Source organism: Paramisgurnus dabryanus, chromosome 16 (genome assembly GCF_030506205.2).
Source record: "Paramisgurnus dabryanus chromosome 16, PD_genome_1.1, whole genome shotgun sequence".
NCBI classification, from domain to species: domain Eukaryota; kingdom Metazoa; phylum Chordata; class Actinopteri; order Cypriniformes; family Cobitidae; genus Paramisgurnus; species Paramisgurnus dabryanus.
Window position 1 is genome coordinate 28,283,287 of NC_133352.1, and position 22,838 is coordinate 28,306,124.

Below are 22,838 nucleotides of genomic sequence, written 5' to 3' on the forward strand. Positions count from 1 at the left end.
TCTGTCTCTATAATAAAGCAAATGTTTAACCCAAACCCATGTTTTCATTCCATAATGGTTACATGGCATATGATTATAACGCTAATGATTGTTTAATCCACCCAACAATGTTTATAATGTTTTCTGTTCTGCCTTTACTGTAGAAATAATAATATGTATTGTAATAATGGCTGTGTAACTCCAGAAACTGAATGAATAATCTGTGGACATGCACACAGTGTTCAAAAGCGACAGCATACAGATATGGATGTCTTTTTATTAACCCCAACATACATTTGTCAGTTAGAAAAGTATGAGATACACATTTCAAGTTACGTCCATGTCTTATCTTGTGCAAACACTAGATGGTGCCAGAGGTCATTTAAAATAACAATGTTTGGAAAAAAACATTAATGCAAGACAAACAAAAGAAAATAATAATATCAACAACAACAACAACAATAAGTGCATTTAAAAACTCTAAGTTGATTCATTTCGTCAAATTTATTGATTCCCAGCTTCATATAAGCTAGATGTTGAGGCATAAACATCATACATTTCTACAATTCAACAAAAATATAACCAATATTTACAATTATTGTATTAAAAATACGAAACAAAAAAAAAAGACAAAAAGAAAATACAAATACATACTCCACCAATTGTCTTTGTAAAAGACGTACAGGTAAAAGTAGTCAAAAAAACAAAACGAACGAAAACAAAAAGAGAATCTTTACCAGCTAAATGTACATTTCTCACTTGACATCACATATCGAACAAAGTAGCAGAACGGCTACCTACTACTATTTACCTTGTATTTATGCTTGTACAATTTGTGCAACGTACTTTGCAAAACAAGCGACTCATCTTGGCTTGCCGAAACGTGAATATTTAGTAAAAAATGAATGAAGTGGAAGCAGATGGTTGATATTTACTGTTACAAATGTTTGTATCCGCAACCGTTACAAAAATGCACGGGAGGCGAAGATAAAATGCAAACAAACAAACAGGCAATTAGAGAAAGAAAGATTAAAGTGGTGATGTTACAGAGTACAGTGAAAAACACTGCAAACGTCTTTTTCTCTTTCATCTATTATACTTCTAACTACTGATCAATGTGATCAGCTTAAACTCAGTGATTAAAACGAAAGAATGAAAGTGACTCGCTCTGCTCTCATTGGCAGCCTTCTGGTTGGTTTGTATGTTCCAGCCTACCGGAGTCTTGAAAGCACTGTTGGGTGATTCTGGAAGCTGTGCGCAGTACTGGTGGTCTGATCTGGAGGCCCGACTCTGTAAACTAAACCTTACCCAAAAACCACCACATTTCAGGCACAAAGCATACCTTCTTAAAGATATTTATCACTTAATGTCAGGTAAGAAGTAGCACCCAAATTAGATGATGCCCCCTTTGCCTGAGTAGCCGTTTGTTCTCACGTTGACCAGCAGGGGGCACCACAGCCAAAGAGCACTTCTGAACCACAGAAGTGCTCCAGCAAGCAAAAAAAAACCTTTCAGAAAAGAAAAGAGCGTGTGCATGGACAACACAATCTCTTTACTTACAAAAAAAGCTTGCTGGAGCTGATTTTCTGATCTACAGTCTTTGGCTCTGGACCGACGTTGTTTTGTACCTCCACTACCACCAACAGATGTAAATATGTTTTCATGAGGCCTCTGACCAAACCAAGAATCCACTAAAGGTTTCACACAGGATCCACATGTCTCCTTCCATAATAAAGCAGTGTGCTACGCATGTCTGGATCTCCAGATAGTTTTCCAGTTGAAAGCCGAGCTCCTCAGCCCGACCGCAAATATAATACTGTAATACCACAAGATATGAGTTTTGTCATCGGTGCACAATGTCGACAAGTCGCAGTCTTTTCTTGCCCTTTAGGCTACAAACACCCTGTAGGAGTGCAACTGAAATATCGATTGTGTGCATCAGTTTACGCCTTAAAAACAAGTGCTGAGAGAAACGTCTAAATGAGTTTGTGTCACCTCTTAACAGAATGAAGGGAGTATTGTCTGTAGATAAACAGTAACAGTAGTTGGTTTGTGTGTGTGTGTGAATGTCAAAACGCTGTTCGGTTGTCAGTTCAGTTTATTTTTCTGTTCTCCAAAGTGCCAAATTATTAAGTTTTTTTTCCGCTCGCCTCCTCTCTTCACAGTATTTTTAGCATGCAGGGTAACAAACCCCTCGTGATGCTTTAAGGCAGGGCAGGGAGATGAATCCATCATTGAGGAGGGAGAGAGGCAGTGCCAGCAAGATGTAGACTGGATGATCTGGCTTGACCTGCTTCAGTCTCTGCAGCAAGCGTATAAAAGCCAGTGTCGTCCCCTTTTAAACAGCGGACACCTGTTCATCCTCTGCAGGAGATAGAGAGAATTGCTGTCAGTCACGTAACGGTGAAGAATTCGTAATAGACAATCATGCAAAACTATCTTTTACACGCTACCCATTTTTTATGCAACGTTAATCTTAAACTGCAAAATGGATTTCTTGCGGTGTGTGCACACTAAAAGTGAATTAAAATATTTGCTAAAGCAGATTGCGTACACTGCAAAGACGCACAAATTTGTGCCGTGCAATCCCAAATGAAGCCCTCTTTAGAAATTACATGATCTCATTCATTACAATGGACTTCTGCAGACATTATCCACAGTGACCGTTGGTGACGGATGTGGGCGTGTCCTGTAACCCAACAAAGCTGAGAAAAGTTTAAAGGGGACATATCATGAAAATCTATCTTTTTCCATGTTTAAGTGTTATAATTGGGTCCCTGTGCTTCCTTTAACCTAGAAAATGTGAAAAAGAACAACCCAGTAACTTAGTTTTGGTAAACCTGCAAACGTGAAAAAATAGATTTGCTCCCTATGTGACGAAGAAAGGGGATCTTATTATAATAATACCGCCCCTTAATCTGCACTATCCAACCACAGCACTGTCATTTAGTGCTAAGAGAAATAGAGAGAGAAACAATTGACAGCATAGTTCAGTTTCGATTTCAACAAATCACCAATATGGCAATCCATTATGGTGTTTGCATTTCATCAGCTCATTTGCATTTAAAGGGACACACTCACATTTTTGCTCCCACCTACAAAGTGGCAATTTTAACATTCTTTTATAAATTATCTATGGGGTATTTTGAGCTAAAACTTCACATACACACTTTGGAGACACCACAGACTTATTTTACATCTTAAAAAAGTCTCATAAAATGTCCCCTTTAACATTATGCAAATTATGAGCATCATCCGTCTCTTGTGAGGTACTGCAGTGGACGGTACTTATTTGTTTTAGGAACACCTCCTTATAGAGTGCTTCAGGGATGACGTATTATTATAGGCCAACACGGAAGTTAGTGGGACACTGGTTTCCTTGCAAAAAAAACAATACATTTTTTCCATAGGATTATCACAAAAACTAAGCTCTGTGTTTAACAAAAGTTAAAGACACTTACACATTTCTTTGACAAGTTACGGCGCCTTCACACAGGGCGTCAGCGTTAACGCTTCCCATTCACTTTTAATGGGTGATGTCATGCGTTGGCGAACTGAATTGTGGACCCGTCGGCGCCGCGTCAGTGCCGTTGCTCGCGGCAGAAGTTGAACATTTCTTAACTTTTTAAGCGGCAACGCGTGCGTCAGCCAATCAGATCGCCTTATGCAAATAAGCTAGGCAGAGCCAGCCAATTACGTTTATGGAAGAACGGAGCATGTGTAGCGGCCACTGTGATTGGCTGTTGGCCACACTTCAGGCAAACCTTCCGTTAAGCGTTAACGCTTACGCCCTGTGTGAATGCAATATTAGTTTCCATAAATGATACACATTTTACAAAGTTTGAAGTGTAAATGTGTTTACTAAGAATATAAAAAGCCAAATTTTGACAACATTCATGAAGTTGTATTTATCTGTTAAGACTAGGGACAAAATGTGTTAAGTATCATAAACTTTTGTTAAACACATAGCATATTTTTGTGCGATAATCCAAAAGTCTATGGAAAAAAAATGAATGGGCTTTTTGCAAGGGACCCAGTGTCCCGCTTACTTCCAGGAAAGCCTATAATGGCATAATAAATAAGGCATCCCTGTAGCGCTCTATTGAAAGAGACAGGAGACACACAAACAAACAGTCGATGACGGTCTGAATAGGCCTTGGCACGAATTGGGTGAATTCACGTCAAGTTGTATTCGTTTTAACTCCTGCAAAAGTTGAAATTTTAAGCTTTAACTTCAGCGTGAAATTTGGCCGTCATATTTTCATACAAGCCAATCAGTGAGAGCTTATTGACACATCTGGTTTATCAGAAAATTGAGGATTTTTTTCTTCTACGTGAGTGATGTGGAAAAGAAAGCAATTCTTCAAGTAATCTAGAGCAAGTAACGTGATGCGCATATTCGCTTGGCTTTTGGTGTGCACACACCCTTAGTTTTTGTCTTGTTTTATAATACAAATATCTAACATTCATTTGAAAAGCAAAATTATTGTTTTTTGAAAAAAAAAAATCTAAATTAACTCTTTCCCCACCATTATCTGCAATCCATAATACCGCTATTATCCATCGCTCTTATGCAACTTCTAAAACCAAGAAATATATCCGTAGGGCAAACAGCTCAAACTCTGTGTATTTAAACGTCTCTATAAAAAATCCTTCACAAAAACCTTATTTGAAAGGTGATAAAAGAGAACAAATAATGGAAGGATCAAACTTTTTAGTTTGAAAGCACAGGGTTTGTTCTTTCATGTGATATATTGTATGTTTATATATTTGTAGAAGAAAATTTCTGGAAGACATCAAACTTTTGTGAAAATTATGAAAAATGCTGGCGCTGGCCAGGAAAGAGTTAAGTGATGTTACAAACAAATTATTAATATAGCCAAATGCAAAAAAATTATATATAAATAAAGCACACTTACTATACCAAAGATAGACAAAAGATACTTATATAAAAAACAAAAGATCAAACAAATATAATCTCAGCAGCAGTCATTTATTTTATGGTAAAAATATTTCATTTCAAATTCAAGCATTTATGATGGCAAATCTAGTGATGTTCCTGTGAGCACTGATGAGTGAGAGGCAATACACACTGCAGAGCAGGGAGCAATGACTGGGATGTTGCCACGGTGACGAGGTGCAGGCCGTCTCCGTGGCGACGCATGCACTGTGTGAGATGTGCTGGTGATGGTGGGCAGGTGAAGGAGCTGACCTCCTGGCATGCAGCACTTGTGTATCTGTGTGTGGGTCGAGTGCTTGACAGGGTGGGTGGGTGCGTGAGTGAGTGAATGTGCACTTGTGAGTAAGTAACTGGAGTTTGGGATGTTTTACCTTCCTGTTGGGGTGGTGTATGTAACTCATGGCCTGGGGGGAACTGCTGTGTGTGGACCTCTCCTCCTCTGAGATCTGAGTTTGGGAGACAAGCACTCACCCTCCTCTCCCACCTCCTCAGCCTCCTCCTCCTCTCGGCCCCGGGGGTCCGACGGGATGGGCTTCCCTGCAGCGGGGGGCTGTTGGGAGTCGGGGGACTGTGTGACGAGACGGGAACGCTGCAGGGCGGTCGTGTAGTCCGGGGGTTTCCTGCCCGAGTGGGCGGAGCTCTCCGTCACGTCCGAGATGGTCAGTGCCGTGTAGCCGGGCGGTGTGGGCGGGGGGTCCCGGTAACGCCCGTCCTTTCGTGCTGGGAGGGGGAGGAGACAGACACCAATGCTACCATTGATGCTCCTCACACAAACGGGTGGACAGCATGCATCATGCACTAGTTCATGCGTACTGACATACATGCGTTTTCGTTAAACACCGATAGCGAGTTATATGACTTAGCATCCCATTATAATTATCCCATTTTAATTGACAGATTATTTTAGATTAGAATCCTGCGTCGCATACAGTTTCAATGCATTATGTAATTATTTTACATTGGATGCACTTGTTATAAAGTTGTCAGATGTGTGATGTCGACTTACTGTGCACGGCTTTGGTGTTGCCCGCAGTGATGGGCGAGGGCCGGCGACTTTGCTGCCTGGACTCTTCAGAACCAGTGGAGGTGATGCTGCTGGTTTCTGGATCTGTGGTCACGTCTCTCCCTCCTCGTCGCTTGATCGTGCCCGTGTCACCCTCGGATTCCTCGCCCCAACAGGCCACCGAGGACGAAGAGGAGCAAGCTGACGCCCAGCTCCCACGGCTTCCCCAGAGCCCCGCCCCCTCGGCTAGTGCCTCCCAACTACGTCCCTGCTGCATGGTCTGAATGTTGTCATGGGAACCACTGGAACAAGAAGTCCAGCTGCCACGACCAGAATCGGCCGCGTCGAGAGAGACCCGGTCGCCTTGGTCCTGGGTGAGCTCCTCGGAGCTGGGGGAGGACAGAACCGTGGCGCCGGCGTACAGACCCCGGCAGTCCTGCATGGATGAGTAGGACCTGAAAAATCGCATTGCATTAAAAATACAAGAACATAAACTTCATCTGTTCAGCCCTTTCATTATAAACCAGAGAGTAACATAAATGCAGAACAATACAGAAAACATACGAAATGAGAGATGATCAAAATAAAGACAATCTGAGAGGTAAGAAGGTGAAAGTGGGGAGTAAAACATTCTTACATTAAAAACTATAGTAGATGCCATAATATTGACTATAGTAATTTATAGGGCTGTAACGATTAATCGTGTGTCTACAATTGATTCTGAATCGCAAGGCTGCGATTCTGTGTTTCATTCACAGCTTGTGCGTGTACTACGGCATTTGGTTAGCAGGAAGTCCTTATCAATCTAAAATCATTACGTCGTTTATAACGTGCATTTAAAAAATCAACACTCGTTAAACAAAATCATTCAAAATATTCTTTATTATCATGAAAATACCTGCAACAATTTGAAGAACAGCGCTATAAATATTCCTGCAGACATTTCCTGGAATAGCGTTTGTAATGCTACTACTTCTGCGGCACAAAGGGAGTTTCTGCACGAGAGCGCCCCCTGGCGTTCGGATGTGCCGGGATTTCACCGTAAGTCATTCAAATTCATTCATTGAGAAAACGCGCATTTGCACGATAAATCGTTACAGCTCTAGTAAACTAGTAATATTTCATGACAACCATTATACATCATCAACCCAGAATGGACTATGAACAAAACACAATGCCGTCCTCCACAGCTTAAAATGAGTATTACAGAGTATTGGGATTTTTTTAAGTAATAAAATATTTGGCAAATAGTTCAGGCAAATAGTTGAGGTACCCTTGAAAGGAAATAAACCCTGTGAAGGGTTCTTACCCCAAACTGTATTGGTCAGGGTCGGTAGTCGCCCTGCGTTCCAGACGGTGGCCGCTGCAATGACCATCCCCAGCCAGCCCTCCGTACCTCTGCCTGCGCTCCTCCTGCCCCATATCCAGAGAGGAGGTGCTGACCAGACTGGAGCGTGAGGAGATCTCGCTGTGACCGGAGTCTGACAGATAATCAGCTGCTCGTCCATACCCTGCTAATCACACAAAACAACATGATCAAAAACAAAATAATGCAAAAACGGTTTCTTATCCTTAAATATTTTAAAAGAGCGAGATCTGATTAACAAAGGTTACAATATCACATCCCAAAGAAGTAAGCAGAATTCTATTTTCGGCCAAATAATTTATTCATTCGGTTCATCCCTGCATCATGTGGCTGTCAAATTGTCATTGTGACATAAATTCTGCATAATCTGTAGCTATGTTTGACAACTTTTCAAGGCTTAAATTCAAAATAAACATGTCAAAGGTTTACAGAAGGTTCAGCTCTACACAACACGAGCAGATGGTTCAGTCTACTGTTTCTAAATCATCTCACCATACTGATGGAGCAGAACACTACTACTGCTACTGGCAGTACAAAGCATTGTCACGAGCCAAAATGTTCCCCTTCTCAGCCTCGCTAAATTAAAACCAGACAGTGATTTCAGAAGAAGAGCTTTAACTTTACACACAAACACACACAATCTGACAGGGGTTCATCTACAGCACAAGACTTTGCCTCTGCTATTTACAATAGAAGCAAAAACAATGTCTATACCACATGAGAGAGTTCACTCAAATTTGAGAGATTTTCAGTAATCTTAAATAAATAAAGAAACATTAGAGAAGGCCATGCAGAATGCTGTTGGTATTATGAGAGGGACATTCTCATCCAACAGAGCATCTGATTGGACAATGACCTGCGTTGTCCAGGATGAGTCATCAAAATACTCAGTTCTGTTTTATCAGAAAAGACTGAACTGAAATGTGTATATCTGCTAAAAAGTTAATTTTGTTTGTCATTATTTAACATACACGCAACATTCGTTTGGCTAAATATTAATTTGAAATATTATTGTGGCTGCGTTGGTAGACAGTTTATTATTATACTCGTGTGAACTCTCTCAGATTAAATCTGTACCAGGCCCTTTTACCTGCTGGTGCTTTCCTACAGAAAGATGCAAAACTTCTTATACTGTGACTTCTTATAGATGCCACGGCTGAATGCAGGATAAAATGAGTAAGAATTATGTGAGAACAATTTGCTGTTTGTATCAAACTGTTTGTCTGTGTTCACAATGCTTGGAACCATTTTTAAAGGCAATATCAAGCCTACTGTATTGTGCTGTTATAATGACTATCAACATAATATTGCTTTTTACAGTAGGGGTGCGCGGGGCAAAAACTAATGTGGGGTTAGTTGTAACATGGACTGTTTTCATTGTTGCACAAGGTTGAGCATTTTGATTTTCCGGTATTTTTTTATGCTGCCAAAAGACGATCTCCCGCAAAATTATGGAAATGTATAATGTTTTTCCAGAGAGTTATTGATGAATGAGTGTTTTGGTGGCATGTAATTTTTTCATCATATGTTTTTTTTCGGTTTCTGAGTTGGGTGTGTAAGATACCAAATCCAACGCTATTTCATATTAATCAGTGTCTTGTTGACTAAAACATAGCAGCATTTTAGAATATGTCTGCAGTTCTTAGCAACTTTTTTGGTGGGCTTGAAAATATTTTGACCCAGCGGGGTTAATAGTAACGCTGTGTTACAACTAACCCCTCAGCACTTACGATATGAAAACAGCTAACTTTATCGTAATTCTTGCCGTTGTTTTAAATAGGCTACACACGAATGATTGCTGGCTGCCGACAAAATAAATGTGCCTGTCTTATCAAAAATTGTGTGTCAAAAATCTTATCTTATCAAAAATTGAATAAGGTCACATCAAAGATTGAAATCATAATGAAATGAATGGCTAAAATCAGACTTTGATGCTCATTATCTCAGAATTTGATTTTTGAAACTCTAGTATGGTTATTACAGACTGGGTCACATAAAAAATGTTTTGTCATAATTGTGCTGCTTTTTCTCACATATTTAGACATTTGTATCCATTTATAATTTAACTTTGTTTAGATAAGGGGTGAATAGTGTGGATACTTGTCTATTATAGACAGATATATAAACAATATCCACTTCAAGTATATAGACAAAATAGTACTGAAATATTTGCCTGCAAACTTAATTTTTTAAGCAAGTGTTACAACTAACCCCCTGCCTGTTACAATTAATCCCACCTATGGGGTAAGTTGTAACATTTGCACTTCTGTCACGTTTGGTGTAATTGTCCAAGAATGGTAAGTACTAGAAACAAACTTCAAATGTTCATTTGTATCAGAGATGTGTGTGTTGCTTGTGTAAAAATATAATTAATCAAACTCAAATCTTTTTTGAATGATTGAGCCGAAACCAAAAAGCATTAGGTTGTGTCCCGCTCTCCCCTACATCACAATGCAAACAAGCCCAAAACCGAAACTTTACATGCAGGATATTTCATGCCTCATATGTAATCGCTTTACCTCTAGATGGCACTATCAATATGATACATACAGAAAGAATGAATGTTAAACAAACGTATGCATTAACTCTTGTTGGCACAAGAGGGCGCCAACTGACAGAAACAAAGTATGTGTGTGAAAAATTAGGGGTCACAATATAGATTTAACTGCAGGGCACCAATGCCACAGTGGATGATGTCTCCATGTCAAATGTGTCGTAGTATGTTTAGATGTAGATGTGTTCTTTACCTTTCTTAGGTGAGCTGTGAGGAGACGTGGGAGGAGAGGACAGTTGTGAGGAGTTGTTGGACACACTGTCCTCTGCCTGTTTTCTGTGTCCGGACTCCTCCGAAAGGGACAATATCTTCTTCAGAGACCCTGGTGAGCTTGTACCTATGCAGACACAATGAAGTGGGTCTCGTGAGCACCAATGATTAATTAGGCTAATACAAAACAAGCATTTATGGAAACTAACCAATCACATGACATAGTTACGATCTTACCAAATGGTGGTAGGTCTTTGACTGGCACTTTCTTTCGAGATGGGTAAAGGGCCACGGCAGGCACTTGGAGCGCCTGGTTGGCTTTTTGAAGCTGCTGGCGCTGGTGGAGGACAGCCCGTGCCACCACAGGAGACGTGTCGGGTCTCTTTCTGTCTCCGGCGGTCTTCGGCACTGCGATATAATGACAAAGAAATATTTCTGTAGAAAGGCGACGAATCCAAATATCTCCACGATTTTTGTATTAATTCATTGTGCAAACTTGAATCAAATTGTTAAAACATTTCCCATTGTGATTGTCACATCTATTTACCCATCTATAGTTACTTTCTCTTTTAACCTTGCTAAATAAGAGATTTAAAATGTTGTCATGCAAGTGTTCACACTCACATGTGTTGATTGATGGCTCGCACTGCATTGAGAGCGTCTGTAGGCTCTCTTCATTGGTTTCCAGGGTGAGATTGGACAGGTATTGTTTGACCTTGCGCGCCATCTGCGCGTCCTCGTACAGCTTCTTGGCATTGAGGAAGGAACTCCGTCTGACGCGCTTCTTGTGGCCGCCCGTCTGGGTCACATCCAAAACGGCTGCATTGGCACTGCCCTGGCTGAGTGACCTGAACACACGCAGAGTTAAAGATGAAAAGAGTTTAGCAGTGGGTAATACTGCCAATCCGGGATCACAGAGTGCTTTCCGTATCTCACACACATGCAGTAAGATGCATTCCTTGCAGCTTTAGAACATTCCCAACATTCCATGCGTTTCACATCTCAGCCAAGTCAGGCAGCTTAATTTAAATGGGATGTTAATAAACAAAAGTAGAGCACTTGTGGGAGAAAAAAATGCACTGATATTATTTCCAGATGTAAAGTAAATTTTTTCCTATGCAACTAAGCATATTTTGAAACTTTAACTTAAAATTGGAATTAGCCTATTAGTTAACTTTTTTATATTTAAAAAAGCAGAAACAACAATAAAGTGTTCCCAGAGTTCAATGGGAAGAGCAGTGCTTTAGCAGCCCAAAGGTCATGGGTTTGATTCCTAGAGAACACATTCTAAAAAATATGTACTGCTTTAATCACTAAAAGTCATTTTGGATAAAAGCATCTGCCAAATGTATTAATAATATACATATTTATAATTTTTGTAAAAGTCTGAGACGTTTTGGTCTGTTTCTTAGCTTAAATGAAGATTTCTGATATAAAACGCTTGGTTTGTCATCCACGTACAACTCAACTCAAAATAATTTACACAAAAAAATGTAATCTTACACAAAACTGCAAATGCTTAGTAAAAGGCGTGCAACTATAGAAAGTAGTTTAGTTGGAGGGAGCACATTAAAAAATTCACTTTTGCTAAATATGGTTCATGGGAAATCAAGTTAATAAATGAACTATTACCAAATGATTGTAATTCCATTCATGCACTGTGATATTTTAATGGTGTTATTAAATGGACTCATGAATTATGACACATTTTATGAAGAAGATGAGTTTAAAGGAAAACGCCACAGTTTTTCAATATTTTACTATGTTCTTACCTCAACTTAGATGAATAAATACATACCTATATATTTTCAATGTGTGCACTTAATCTTTGTACAGTGCGTCGTGAATGTGTTAGCATTTAGCCTAGCCCCATTCATTCCTTAGGATCCAAACGGGAATGAATTTAGAAGCCACCAAACACTTCCATGTTTTCATTATTTAAAGACTGTTACATGAGTAAGTATGGTGGCACAAAATAAAACGTGATTATTTAAGCAGATAAAAAATGAGAACTATATTGTATGGTAGAAGACCATTAGGAGTCAGAAGCAATGATGTTACTGTGTCTGAGGTCAAAGTGCTGCAAACTATGTGCTCTTCTGACATACAATATAGTTCTCATTTTTTATCCGCTTTAAAAATTGCCACGTCTTTAAATAGGCAAAACATGGAAGTGTTTGGTGGCTTTTAAATTCATCCCTGTTTGGATCCTAAGGAATGAATGGGGCTAGGCTAAATGCTAACACATTCACGATGCTCTGTACAAAGATTAAGTGTACGCATTGAAAAAAAGATAGGTATGTATTCATTTGTCTAAGTTGAGGTAAGAACATAGTAAAATATTGAAAAACTGTGACGTTTTCCTTTATTAATAAATGACCCGACATAGCAAAAGTGATGCAGTAAAACGCTCAAGATGGGTTTCGTCAAAAGCATTCTCAAATGAAGAAATAATGAAGGACAATCAGCAGGCAGCCCAAATTAAAGAGGGTCACACGTGAGGCGTGGGGTCAGAGGTCACAGTTCGCCATACTCACCCCAAACTCCTCCATTTCTTCTTCCTGTAAGGGAGAGCCATGAACAGTGACGAGAGGGGCGGAGAGGGTGGACAAGAGAAATGGGGGGGAGAAAGCCCATGAGAAAAGAGAGGAAGACGTACTTAGATGAAGAAACAGATCGAGGGTACCAAGGTGAGGTGCACCCACAGATCAAGAGAGACCATAACTCTTCAGACAATAAATACAGACAGAGACATACAAAACGGTTGAAGTATTTCATACTGTACGTTACATCACAAAAACATTTACATCAAAACTTTGCCATGTAAGGTGAGGACTGAACGGGCTGCAGTGAGCGGCCACTAAAAGCTTCTCAGTGGTGTAAAGAGTCACCAGAGCGGTCAGATCACAAGCTCACCTGGTTCTGAACATTAGAGCCGGGTCCATGTTTACAGCTGCCATCCGGCCCACGTGTCTGATCTCCTTAGCGATCATCCGCAGCTTCTCAAAGTTTACCAAACCGTCCACCTTGGAGTCGTTCCCTAGGGAGGTACGATAGTTTTTAGTTCTACACCAAATTAATTTTTTTATTCAACGTGTCGAATAAGCGAAAGCGCCGAGTGATTTCTGCAGCTCTTCTCACACGCTGGCTTGCAGATTTGCTGTCATGTCAAATATAGTCATTAAAGATCCCATCCCTCAATAACAGCAGCTTCGCAAAACCTAAATTACACTGCGAGTGACAGGATCACACCCTATGCTGAAACAAACGGTTAAGATCTGACTGATGATCATGGCCCTGCTTCAAAATAAACGTCAGATGCTATCTATCCTGCTTTCTGACTGAGCAGGCCAAGTTTTCGATCACCCAGCAGGAAGGCATTATTAATGTGTAAACTTGGTGAATACTGTTACAGCTGCGCAGAACGCGTTTTTGCAGGTTAGAATAATAAAACATTTGCTTGACAAAGGAGGATGTTTTGTTATAATGTGCTTTTGTAGTCCATTACCTCTTTCCCCACTGACGGGTTATCTCATCAATTAAGAGAAAACATTTGCATAAAAAAGTGTTCCTGATGAATTTTTATGTTAATCTGCAATACCGCGCGATTATCTGCTTCTCAATTAAAAAAAAAAACAGAAGCCAAAACATTATTTACTCATTTTAAACTCTTTGTATGTTTTGATAATGGTTCTGAATCTTATCTCTAACACAATTCCTTCACAAAAATGCAATTATTTCAGCTTTATGCTAAATTTTTTTATTTATTTTTTTAAGAAAAATACCCATATTTAAGAGTTGAATGAATGAATGAATGAATGAATGAATGAAGCTTTATTTATTTGTCACATGGTCACAAGAACCAGTGAAATGAAACCATCAACCTGTCCATACATACAATACATAAAAACAATTGGGTAGACAGAACAGGTCGACAGAGCATTAAGAAGAAATACAGCATTACATGAGGAAGGGTAGGTTAAAAAAACAAACCCCCAGACTATGCTCCAAAGGGAGTACAGTTTGGGAACAGGGAAAAAAACACCTCAGCAACATAAGCACATATTCAGTACATACAACATGAACAACACACGACTTGCAACACGATAGGTAGGAATGGGGGTTCGAGATAGCCCAACGCAGGCAAGCAGCCATCCGGTCCTGCAGCCATATTCGGCGCTGGTCACAGACCCGTCTTTCCGGCTGGGGGGTACAAAGCTGCGAAGGCGAGGGATTTGGGTACTGGGTGGTGATTGCATATATATATGTGTGTGTAAGAGTTCGTGTGTGTGTGTAGGCCTGGAGAGAGTCGCTTTGCCCGGCATCCCAAATCTCGGTGCCTCAGTCCGCAAGATGTTAAAGCGTTAACACAGCAGATTGCCGTGGAGACAACCTTGATTAGGTCCAAACAGAGTCAACAATCATCAGGTGTCTGTGGGAGAGGGGTAAGGGAATGCAAGAGCGTCTCGCTGCAGTGCTCTTCCGAGGGAGTTGTTGTTCCAGCAGCGGCCTTGGCCGAGGCCAGTGCTGGATAAGGGGGGCCGAAAGCAGATAAGATTTGGAATTATTTGGTCTTGGGGCCAGTAGCCGCATTCCTTTACACGACTACTCTTTTAGTCCATTCTGGTCCATCAGCTTTTTCAAATCCGTTAACATCTCCTTGATGTTTCTCAAATCCGTTTGCATCTCCTTGATGATATCCATATTGCGGGTCATTTCCAAGTTGTTCTCCAAAATGCGGTTAATAGTCCCAGCCTGAGCACTGTCCGCTCTGCCCACCGCTTCAATCATCCCGGGCAGCTTTTTTGGACTTTTTGCACCTGTCACCATCTTCTTAATTTCTCGATAAACCAGGGCAAAGCCTAATCCAGTCAGCAAACCCCAGGTTATCATGGTTCCGAATAGATAGATATCTTCAATGTCCTCCACGGAAAGAGCCGCCAGACACACGACCCGCCACCTCTCCCAAGCGTCCATTGTGTAGCCAGCTGCGAACGTTCCGGCAGGGCAGACAGGTTCCCCCGAACCCAAGCTTCTCGTCGAGAATATGGTGTCAATTGCGTTGAGAGACCAGTTGATCAAATCCATGATTTTTAGTTTCGAGAGCAGTGCGGAGAGAGTCTCTCAAGTTAAGACACAAGACTATACGACACGATAGGAGCTAAGCAGGGAAGGTTACGGGGAGGAGAGGAGATAAAATGCGACCGCCTTTGCTGAGAGCCAAACGAGAAGGTTTTTAAGCAGAGAAAAAAATAGAGATAGGACGAAACGTTTTTCCCTTTTTGTTTGTTTGTTTGAAAGCAGAGGGTCTGTTCTTTCATTTTATATATGTGTATTTTTATATATTTTTAAAAGAAAATTTTCCTGGAAGGCATTTTGTGAAAATCACAAAAAATGCTGGCAGGTAACTTTTCAAAAAATGGCTGGCGAGGAATGAGTAAAGCTACTTTTTTCAAAATGTCAAGGAAATTTGGTCGGACAAAAGTATCGTCAGATACCGGTATCGAAACTGAGGTATCGAAATTGGCACCGGATCGAAAGATTTTAAATAATACCCAGCCCTAGGTTAATTGTAGCCAAAAGCTTTTCTTAATATGCTTGTTAGCATGCTGTAGCACTTAGGCAGCTAAAGATAATAATGTCCCAGATCTGTTTTATCCAAAAGCAGAAGCTCATTTGCATTTAAATAGCGCCTATTTCATAAAAAAACACACATTATTTTCCACATACCGTACATTTTTGTAGCTCTAGATTTCACTGTCTTCCTGAAACGCACAGATTTGAAAAGCTTTTTGTCCCTGATTGGCCAGCTAACCTGTACGTTGTGATTGGTCTGAATACCTCTGACGTCAGCCGGAAATGTGACGCTTCTTACGGCCGATTCACACCGGCTGCGTGGCGTATCTGTTGCGTGTCAGTTGCGTTGCGGCTGCGTCGCGTTTTCTGTGTCTGTACATTCCAGAAGCATGCCTGACTCGGCGCTGACGCGCTGCTGTTGCTATAGGTGACATATATTTTGGCTGGAAACGCTTCCAAGACGCTTGCGTGTGGTGTGAAAAACAGGCGTCGGTCCTATTCCTAGCATGCACGCGTTTTGAGACGTGCGTGTCATGCTGGCGGTGTGCACGGTCAAACCTGCTAACATGGAAGCCTAAATAAAAACGAACACGCCACGCAGCTGAGACGCTCACGCCACGCAGCCGGTGTGAATCGGCCCTTACCATTTTTGAAAGATTTGAACACAATGCTATGCTAACAGGAGTTAACTTACAGGCTCTAAATCCGAAGCAGAAGGAATTATGATAATGTCGGTCTTGTCTACATCACCAAACCCAGGCAGTAAACTCTTGCCTACAATCTGTGTATTTGTAAAAGAGATTTGCGTTGGAGAGGATAACTCGCGTCATCGTTTACTTTGGGGTTTGTACCTTTTGCATGTCGTTAACGTACTAATACACACTTACACACCACAGGAAATGTAAAAACGTTAATCGGACAATAGGTGCCCTTAAAAGGTACGCACATGAGAATAGCACTTTTATGCTCTCGTCCAAATAGGCATTTTGGACATGCTATAAAAATGATGTGTGGGGTATTTTGAGCTAAAACATCACAGACACTCCAGGCACCCCTGAGACTTAAATGGGCGTAATATTGGCCCTTTAAAATATGTATCACACAGCATGTATTAAATTTATTTTATTTAACCTTTATTTATCCAGGAAGGTCCCATTGAGATTAAAGAAATCTCTTCTTCCAGGGAGTCCTGGCCAAGATGGCCGTACCAAAGTTTCACAGAAACACATTATACACAAAACTAATTCTAAACAAGCAAGACAAAAAAATAAAATAAAAAATAAAACAGAAAGGAAAAAAAAAAAACACACATTTGCAAATGTAAGTTAATTAAACAGCACCATACTTCACTCATTTTACATCGCAATATATTTTTAAATACATTCAAAGAAGGAATTGTTTCTAGAATGAAAGTATGAGGGATTTACCTTCATGCAGAAAGGTGAGATCTTTTTTGATGACAGGAAACAGTGGGATTATGGGTGGCTGAAGGTTCTGGCTGTTGAGAAGGTTTCTGTATTTGGCCATATTCCTGGATGGATCAAACAGGTCCTGGAGATCACTGAAGAGCTTCTCATATTTACTGGGCAACTTCTCCCACGTGCCTCTTAGCCTGGACACTGGTGCCAAATTCAAACCACTGGAAATGATAGCGATATAACTCTTAGGTAAGTCAACCGTGTGCTCACTATCAATCATCTAAATATCTTCTTCATCATTTATCATAATACTTCCATAAAATTTGATTTCCTACTATGAAAGCCTTGAATGTAAGTTTCTTCTAATAAATAAATAATACAAAGAAATTTCCTATTTGAAGTAAGCTCGAACTTAAATACCTACACTGGAAAAAATATTTTCAAGAATTTTTTTATTTTGTATTGTTTTCAGTAAAAATATAAAAATTTCTTAAAGTAAGATGTTTTTTCTTGATAAGCAAAATGACCCAAGAAAATAAGTCTAGTTTTTAGACCAAAAATATCAAATGTAAGTGAAATCTGCTAATTTTTCTTGAATTTAGTGAAGAAAAATTTTCAAGATTTTTTGCTTTTCCCATTGGCAGATTTTTTTGCTTGTTTAATGCACAAAATCACTTAAATTTTATATTTTTGGTCTAAAAACTAGACTTATTTTCTTGTGAATTTTGCTCATCAAGAAAAAACATCTAAATTTAAGAATTTTTTATATATTTTCTGAAAACAAGACAAAAATACTAAGATTTTTTTTCTTGAAAATCATTTTCAAAGAAAATCAGCTCCTAACGAAAGTTTTCGTTACCTGATGATGGCAAACATAGAGTTGAAGTTCTTGCATTCGCGACAGTGCAACGCAATCTTTATGAAGTGCTTGACGATCTTCATGCGCTTGAGCTGGTTGGGTTCACGTACGACCTCTGTGGCCACCCAGAAAGTCTCCCGATTGATGGCCTCTTCGAAGAGCTTAAGGCTGGGCGGCCCAGACAAGCGGCTCTTGAGCTTGAAAAGGTCATCGATGTATTCGGTGGGCTCGATGGCGCAGAACAGCTCGAAGGCACGCATGGACAGCTGCGTCGCAACTTCAACGGTGCTGAGCTGCAGCAGGCTGATATGACTCTCGCGCAGCAGCTCTTGTGCGTCTTCGTCCGAGCACAGCGTTTCTGTCTCCATGTTGCTTTTCAGGTAGTACCTGCGTGTTAAACGGAGAGTTATTTGAGTCTGGTTACCTCATGTCACATTTTATCCACTACCAACATGTTATAATAAACACAACAGCTCCAAAAATTTCAATATGGTTGGATGTGAGGCAGCACCTGCCGCTCAGTTGGATCCTGTCGGCCAGTTTGGAGAGCTGCTCGGGGAGGCGGCGCTGTTTGATCACACCCTCCGGCGTGACTGACACCTCACAAAGCGAATAGGCCTCGGCGGCGGCGGTCAAGGCAAACTCTCGGATGGCCTGAGCTACGACTTCTTTAGCTGTCGTGTCCTTTCCGATCATGATGTACCGACTCTGCTGATCAGCCTTGAACACTCGCAATACCTGATCGGACATATCTAAAGAAAAAAGGAGAGAGGCTTAGGATTCATACATTAAACCTTTCCATTAACCAACACCTTTAAATCAGGGTTCCCTTCAGGATTGTGTACATCAAATGATTAGTTTTCTTTTGATTGCCATTTAATTATTGAAATCCTCAATATTTTTAAAGCATAAGGCACTTAATAGTGAACTAGAGAAACATGAAGATTGTCTATGTCCATCCATTCATGTCGCTTTCACAGTTGATAGATTTATGCAAGTTCAAACCCAAATTCTGTCTCCACTTTCTTTAACAACATAACCATGAACACTCTGAAACCCTGACGATTTATAATTTACTGAACCCCAGACGCAGCTTTTTTAATGGCTGTGAGAACCATTTTCTTGGCTTAGGGGCCGTTTACAAAACACATTTTCCACCGTAAAAGGGAAAGTTTTTATGCTTTTTGGCAGTTTGTTTAAATGACAACAGCATTCAGAAGTCATGAAAACTTTTGAAGAGTTTTTTAAAAACAATGCCTCACTGTGTAAACTATGAAGATGTGTAATCTACATAACCAAAACAACAATGGCTGGCTGTGTCCAAAACCGTACATTTTCCAACTTTATAGTATGTGAGAAACGGTATGTGACAAAAGAGTATGTCCGAATCCACAGTACTCAAATCCGGCTAGATTCTGAAGTGTGCATTCACTAGACAAAATTTTTACCGTTTTATAGTCCAGGGTCACTAAAAACTACCTCATCGCCCATATAAATGTCCATGCGCACACGGTGTGATGCACTCTTTTATCCAGGCCATAGACTGTAAAAAAAGATGGACGATGCCCGTTCGCTCTCTTCCATTGGTGAAAAGTGAAGCTGCCAGTGTCCCGATACGCCGCTGACATCTTGGGTCTTGAGTCTGCGCAGTAGTGAGCAGGAAGTAAAGCCATAAAATCAAGGTCCCGCCCTCGCTCAATGTGCATTTCACAGCTGTCAATCATGACGTCACACAACTGTTTTTATAGCATTAAATAACTAACTAAAAACAAACTTCTTTTAAAAACAAACATGTGAATTTACATTAGCGTGATAAAAAGTACAGTAAATCACAGAAACCAGCATCGGAAAAAAAAATATTTGAAGTGTAATTAAATAATTTAGTTGGTATCAAGTCGTTTTGGCTTCACTTTTCAGGGCTTGTGCGGCAAGCTTGATCCAGGCGTTATCGGCACCGCATCGAGTTGAAAATACTTCAACTTTTCAGAATGCCAGGTCAGAAAGCAAGTTGGAAAAAATATAAGGCTTCTTTTAACAAGCCTTTAATGCAAATCATTTTGACACGTTTGTCAAGTGTACGTGAAATTTCACACAGGCCAACAAAAATAAACCAAAACTCATGGTCAGTCGTTACAGGTTTGAAATTAAATCTCTAGTGTGAAAGCGACATAAATCAAAAACCAAGACTAAAATTAACATCTTAACCAGTTACACCCAGTGAAACATTAAGATTAACACCAAAAGATTTCCCACCAAATCTGTGCCACAAAGAATTTTATAAAGCAAAAGCAATGCCAGCCATGTTATTTGAAGAACACTGCGATTAGAAGGACTGCATGAAATACTTACTTATAGAGCCACCTTCTGAAAAAAGACATCATAAAATAACATTTTATTAAATATGCATCTAAATATGCATCAAAACCTCAATCTAAACTACCCCTTAAATTAAAGGGGGTTAATAGAGGGTTTCCTACTGCTAAATCCTGACTGTACGATGAGAATGTGGTTTCACACCAATAAAATTGTTTATCCAGTAACCTAATTAGTTTTCGTGTCTTACCAGGCTGGTTGTTGAAGTCAAGTATGCGATGATGTGACTGCAGCAGGTCAGGGTTGCTTGATGAAAGGTTTCCACTGACAGGAAGAGCAGGAGGGATTTGTTTTGACTGTTTTAGTCCTACAATACTGTCATCCTGGGATTGACCCACCCCAACATCACTGCGAACCAACAAGAAGAGATACAATGAACGAAACAATGAACAAAATGACCAATGGGGTCTTTCTAATGTTAAACCCGGCTTACTTGTACGGTTTGGGTGGTAGAATACTGGTCAGTGTCTTATCGAAGATCTTCTTCAGTTTATTTCTGCCACCAACGGTGTTGGCTTTGGCTTTCTTGCTGGCTTTTTCAAGACCCATGACTTGCTCCACATCAACAGCCAGGTCAGGGATAGAGTAGCGGGTCGCTTTCTTAATGTCCCCAATTTTGGGAATGTGAGGGGCGCCGTTCTTTCTATCTGGTTCATCATCCTGGTCCTGATCTTGGTCTTGGTCAGGTCTGGCCAGCAGTTCCTTGAACACTGACAACAAGAAACAACAGATCACAATCAGATTTTTGGAAATAACTACAATTGTACGATCCACGGTGGAACATTTAGCCCTGGATTCAGATTTCAGATCAATTTGTATGTTGGGTCTGGGTAAAAGGTTTTTTTTGACAATGTATCTTACCTAAAAGATTTGTTTTCACAGTAATAGACAGATGCGTGTTGTTTTTAAGGATCTCGTTGACTTTGGATAGCGGCACATTCTCAAAATTTTGCCCGTTTACCTCCAATATCTGAAAGAAAGATGAAAAGCATGCAGATTAATCAAAAGTAAATAAATAATATAACAAAATATAATATGTATGTAATTTTTAAAAACTACTACTGTATATCCTCACTGAAAAAAAATATATACAGTATATAGGGCTGTCAAACGATTAATTGTGATTAATCGCATGCAAAATAAAAGTTTGTGATTGCAAAATATATGTGTGTGTCCTGTGTGTAATTATTATGTACATATTAATCTAGTGCAGGGCAAAGATTAATCGCGATTAATCGCATACAAAATAAAAGTGATTTTTAGCATAATATACATGCTTGTACTGTGTGTAATTATTATGTATATATAAATACACACACATTCATGTATATATTAAAGAAACATTTACATGTGAATATATATTTATTTATATTTTTATATATTCTATATAAATTAAAAAATATATATAAATAAAATATTTCTGAAATGTATATATGTATGTTTGAGTGTTTAAATATACATAACAATATATCTATTTTATCTATGTATAAATTTAAGAAAAAAATATTAATATATGTAATTGTGTGTATTTGTATATATATATAATAATTACACACAGGACACACATATCTTATGCAAACAAAAACTTGTATTTTGTATGCAATTAATCACGATTAATCGTCTGACAGACTAAATTAAACAAAATCATGACTTCTTTTGGATTTTAAAAACAGCTCCTGCTTTTCTTTTATTATCTCAATGCTGTAACTCACTCAGTTTTAACTTGTTGACAACAGCAATTTCAAATGCTTTCACCCAAAGAGTCCCACTTCCAGTCGGATAACCCCAAAGCTATTGTTTTAACAAGCTGCTATTACTGTGTCAAGTGCAAGAAGTATTTCTGTAATGCTGCTTTGAATTCACCTGGTCTCCTCGCTTAAGGCCAGCCTCTGCAGCTTTGCTGCCCGGCTCCACGCTGTCGATGAAGATACGAAAGCCCTTCTCTGAACCCCCCAGCAGGGTGAAGGCCAGCGGGGCTTCCCTAGAGGGTTTGGTCAGGGTCACCACCCGCAACTTTGCTTTGGCAGCGCATGCTATGTTTAACAGTCTCAGGTGCCCACACATTTTCTGGTTGAACAGATAAAGAGAAGAATTACATGTTTGGTTGGTTTTGTCGTCAACCCCACCATCAAGCTAAAGCTCTGAATGAAAGCAGGGAAAAATAGAGAGGTTGGATAGCTGACCTCTCTCTCCAGATTGTACTCGAACTCCTCTAGAAAATGTGTCATTGAGGGGTCACCCTCAAAGTCGTTGAAGTGATTGTTCACCCACAGCAAAACTACCCGTGTAACCTGATAAAACCAGAGGTCAAAGATTACAATAGGCTTTGTTCTAACAAACATCTCTTTAACATTGTTCTTGTATATGTTTGTATATGCACCTTGTCCCTGAGGCTGGGGTCATGAAACCATTCCAGCAGTTTCTTGCCCACCACCATGGGGCCTGGCAGGAAGGTGCGGTAGGTAAGCAGGAAGTCCTCGATGTAGGTGGGGTCCACCACCGAGTGCTCTTCTACTAGGTGCATTGTGAGTCTCTCCGA

General features: G+C 40.0%; 1 protein-coding gene across 1 annotated transcript in view; it reads right to left on the bottom strand.

The window, feature by feature from the left end:
• Positions 1-236: 236 nt before the first annotated feature.
• Positions 237-22,838, bottom strand: part of rapgef2b (Rap guanine nucleotide exchange factor 2b) — a 124,531-nt gene continuing 101,929 nt past the window's right edge. The window contains exons 12-29 of the mRNA XM_073812057.1: positions 22,680-22,838; positions 22,483-22,590; positions 22,163-22,366; positions 21,161-21,269; positions 20,733-21,009; positions 20,490-20,647; positions 18,438-18,678; positions 17,927-18,313; positions 17,077-17,288; positions 12,989-13,112; positions 12,610-12,633; positions 10,697-10,920; positions 10,310-10,480; positions 10,056-10,199; positions 7,252-7,453; positions 5,946-6,397; positions 5,311-5,659; positions 237-2,343 (exon numbers count right to left, since the gene is read on the bottom strand). The exon at positions 22,680-22,838 is cut by the window's right edge and continues 6 nt beyond it. Of these exons, the coding sequence (XP_073668158.1) occupies positions 5,337-5,659; positions 5,946-6,397; positions 7,252-7,453; positions 10,056-10,199; positions 10,310-10,480; positions 10,697-10,920; positions 12,610-12,633; positions 12,989-13,112; positions 17,077-17,288; positions 17,927-18,313; positions 18,438-18,678; positions 20,490-20,647; positions 20,733-21,009; positions 21,161-21,269; positions 22,163-22,366; positions 22,483-22,590; positions 22,680-22,838 (3,519 nt within the window). The 3' untranslated portion in view covers positions 237-2,343; positions 5,311-5,336. The remainder of the gene's footprint in view (positions 2,344-5,310; positions 5,660-5,945; positions 6,398-7,251; positions 7,454-10,055; positions 10,200-10,309; positions 10,481-10,696; positions 10,921-12,609; positions 12,634-12,988; positions 13,113-17,076; positions 17,289-17,926; positions 18,314-18,437; positions 18,679-20,489; positions 20,648-20,732; positions 21,010-21,160; positions 21,270-22,162; positions 22,367-22,482; positions 22,591-22,679) is intronic.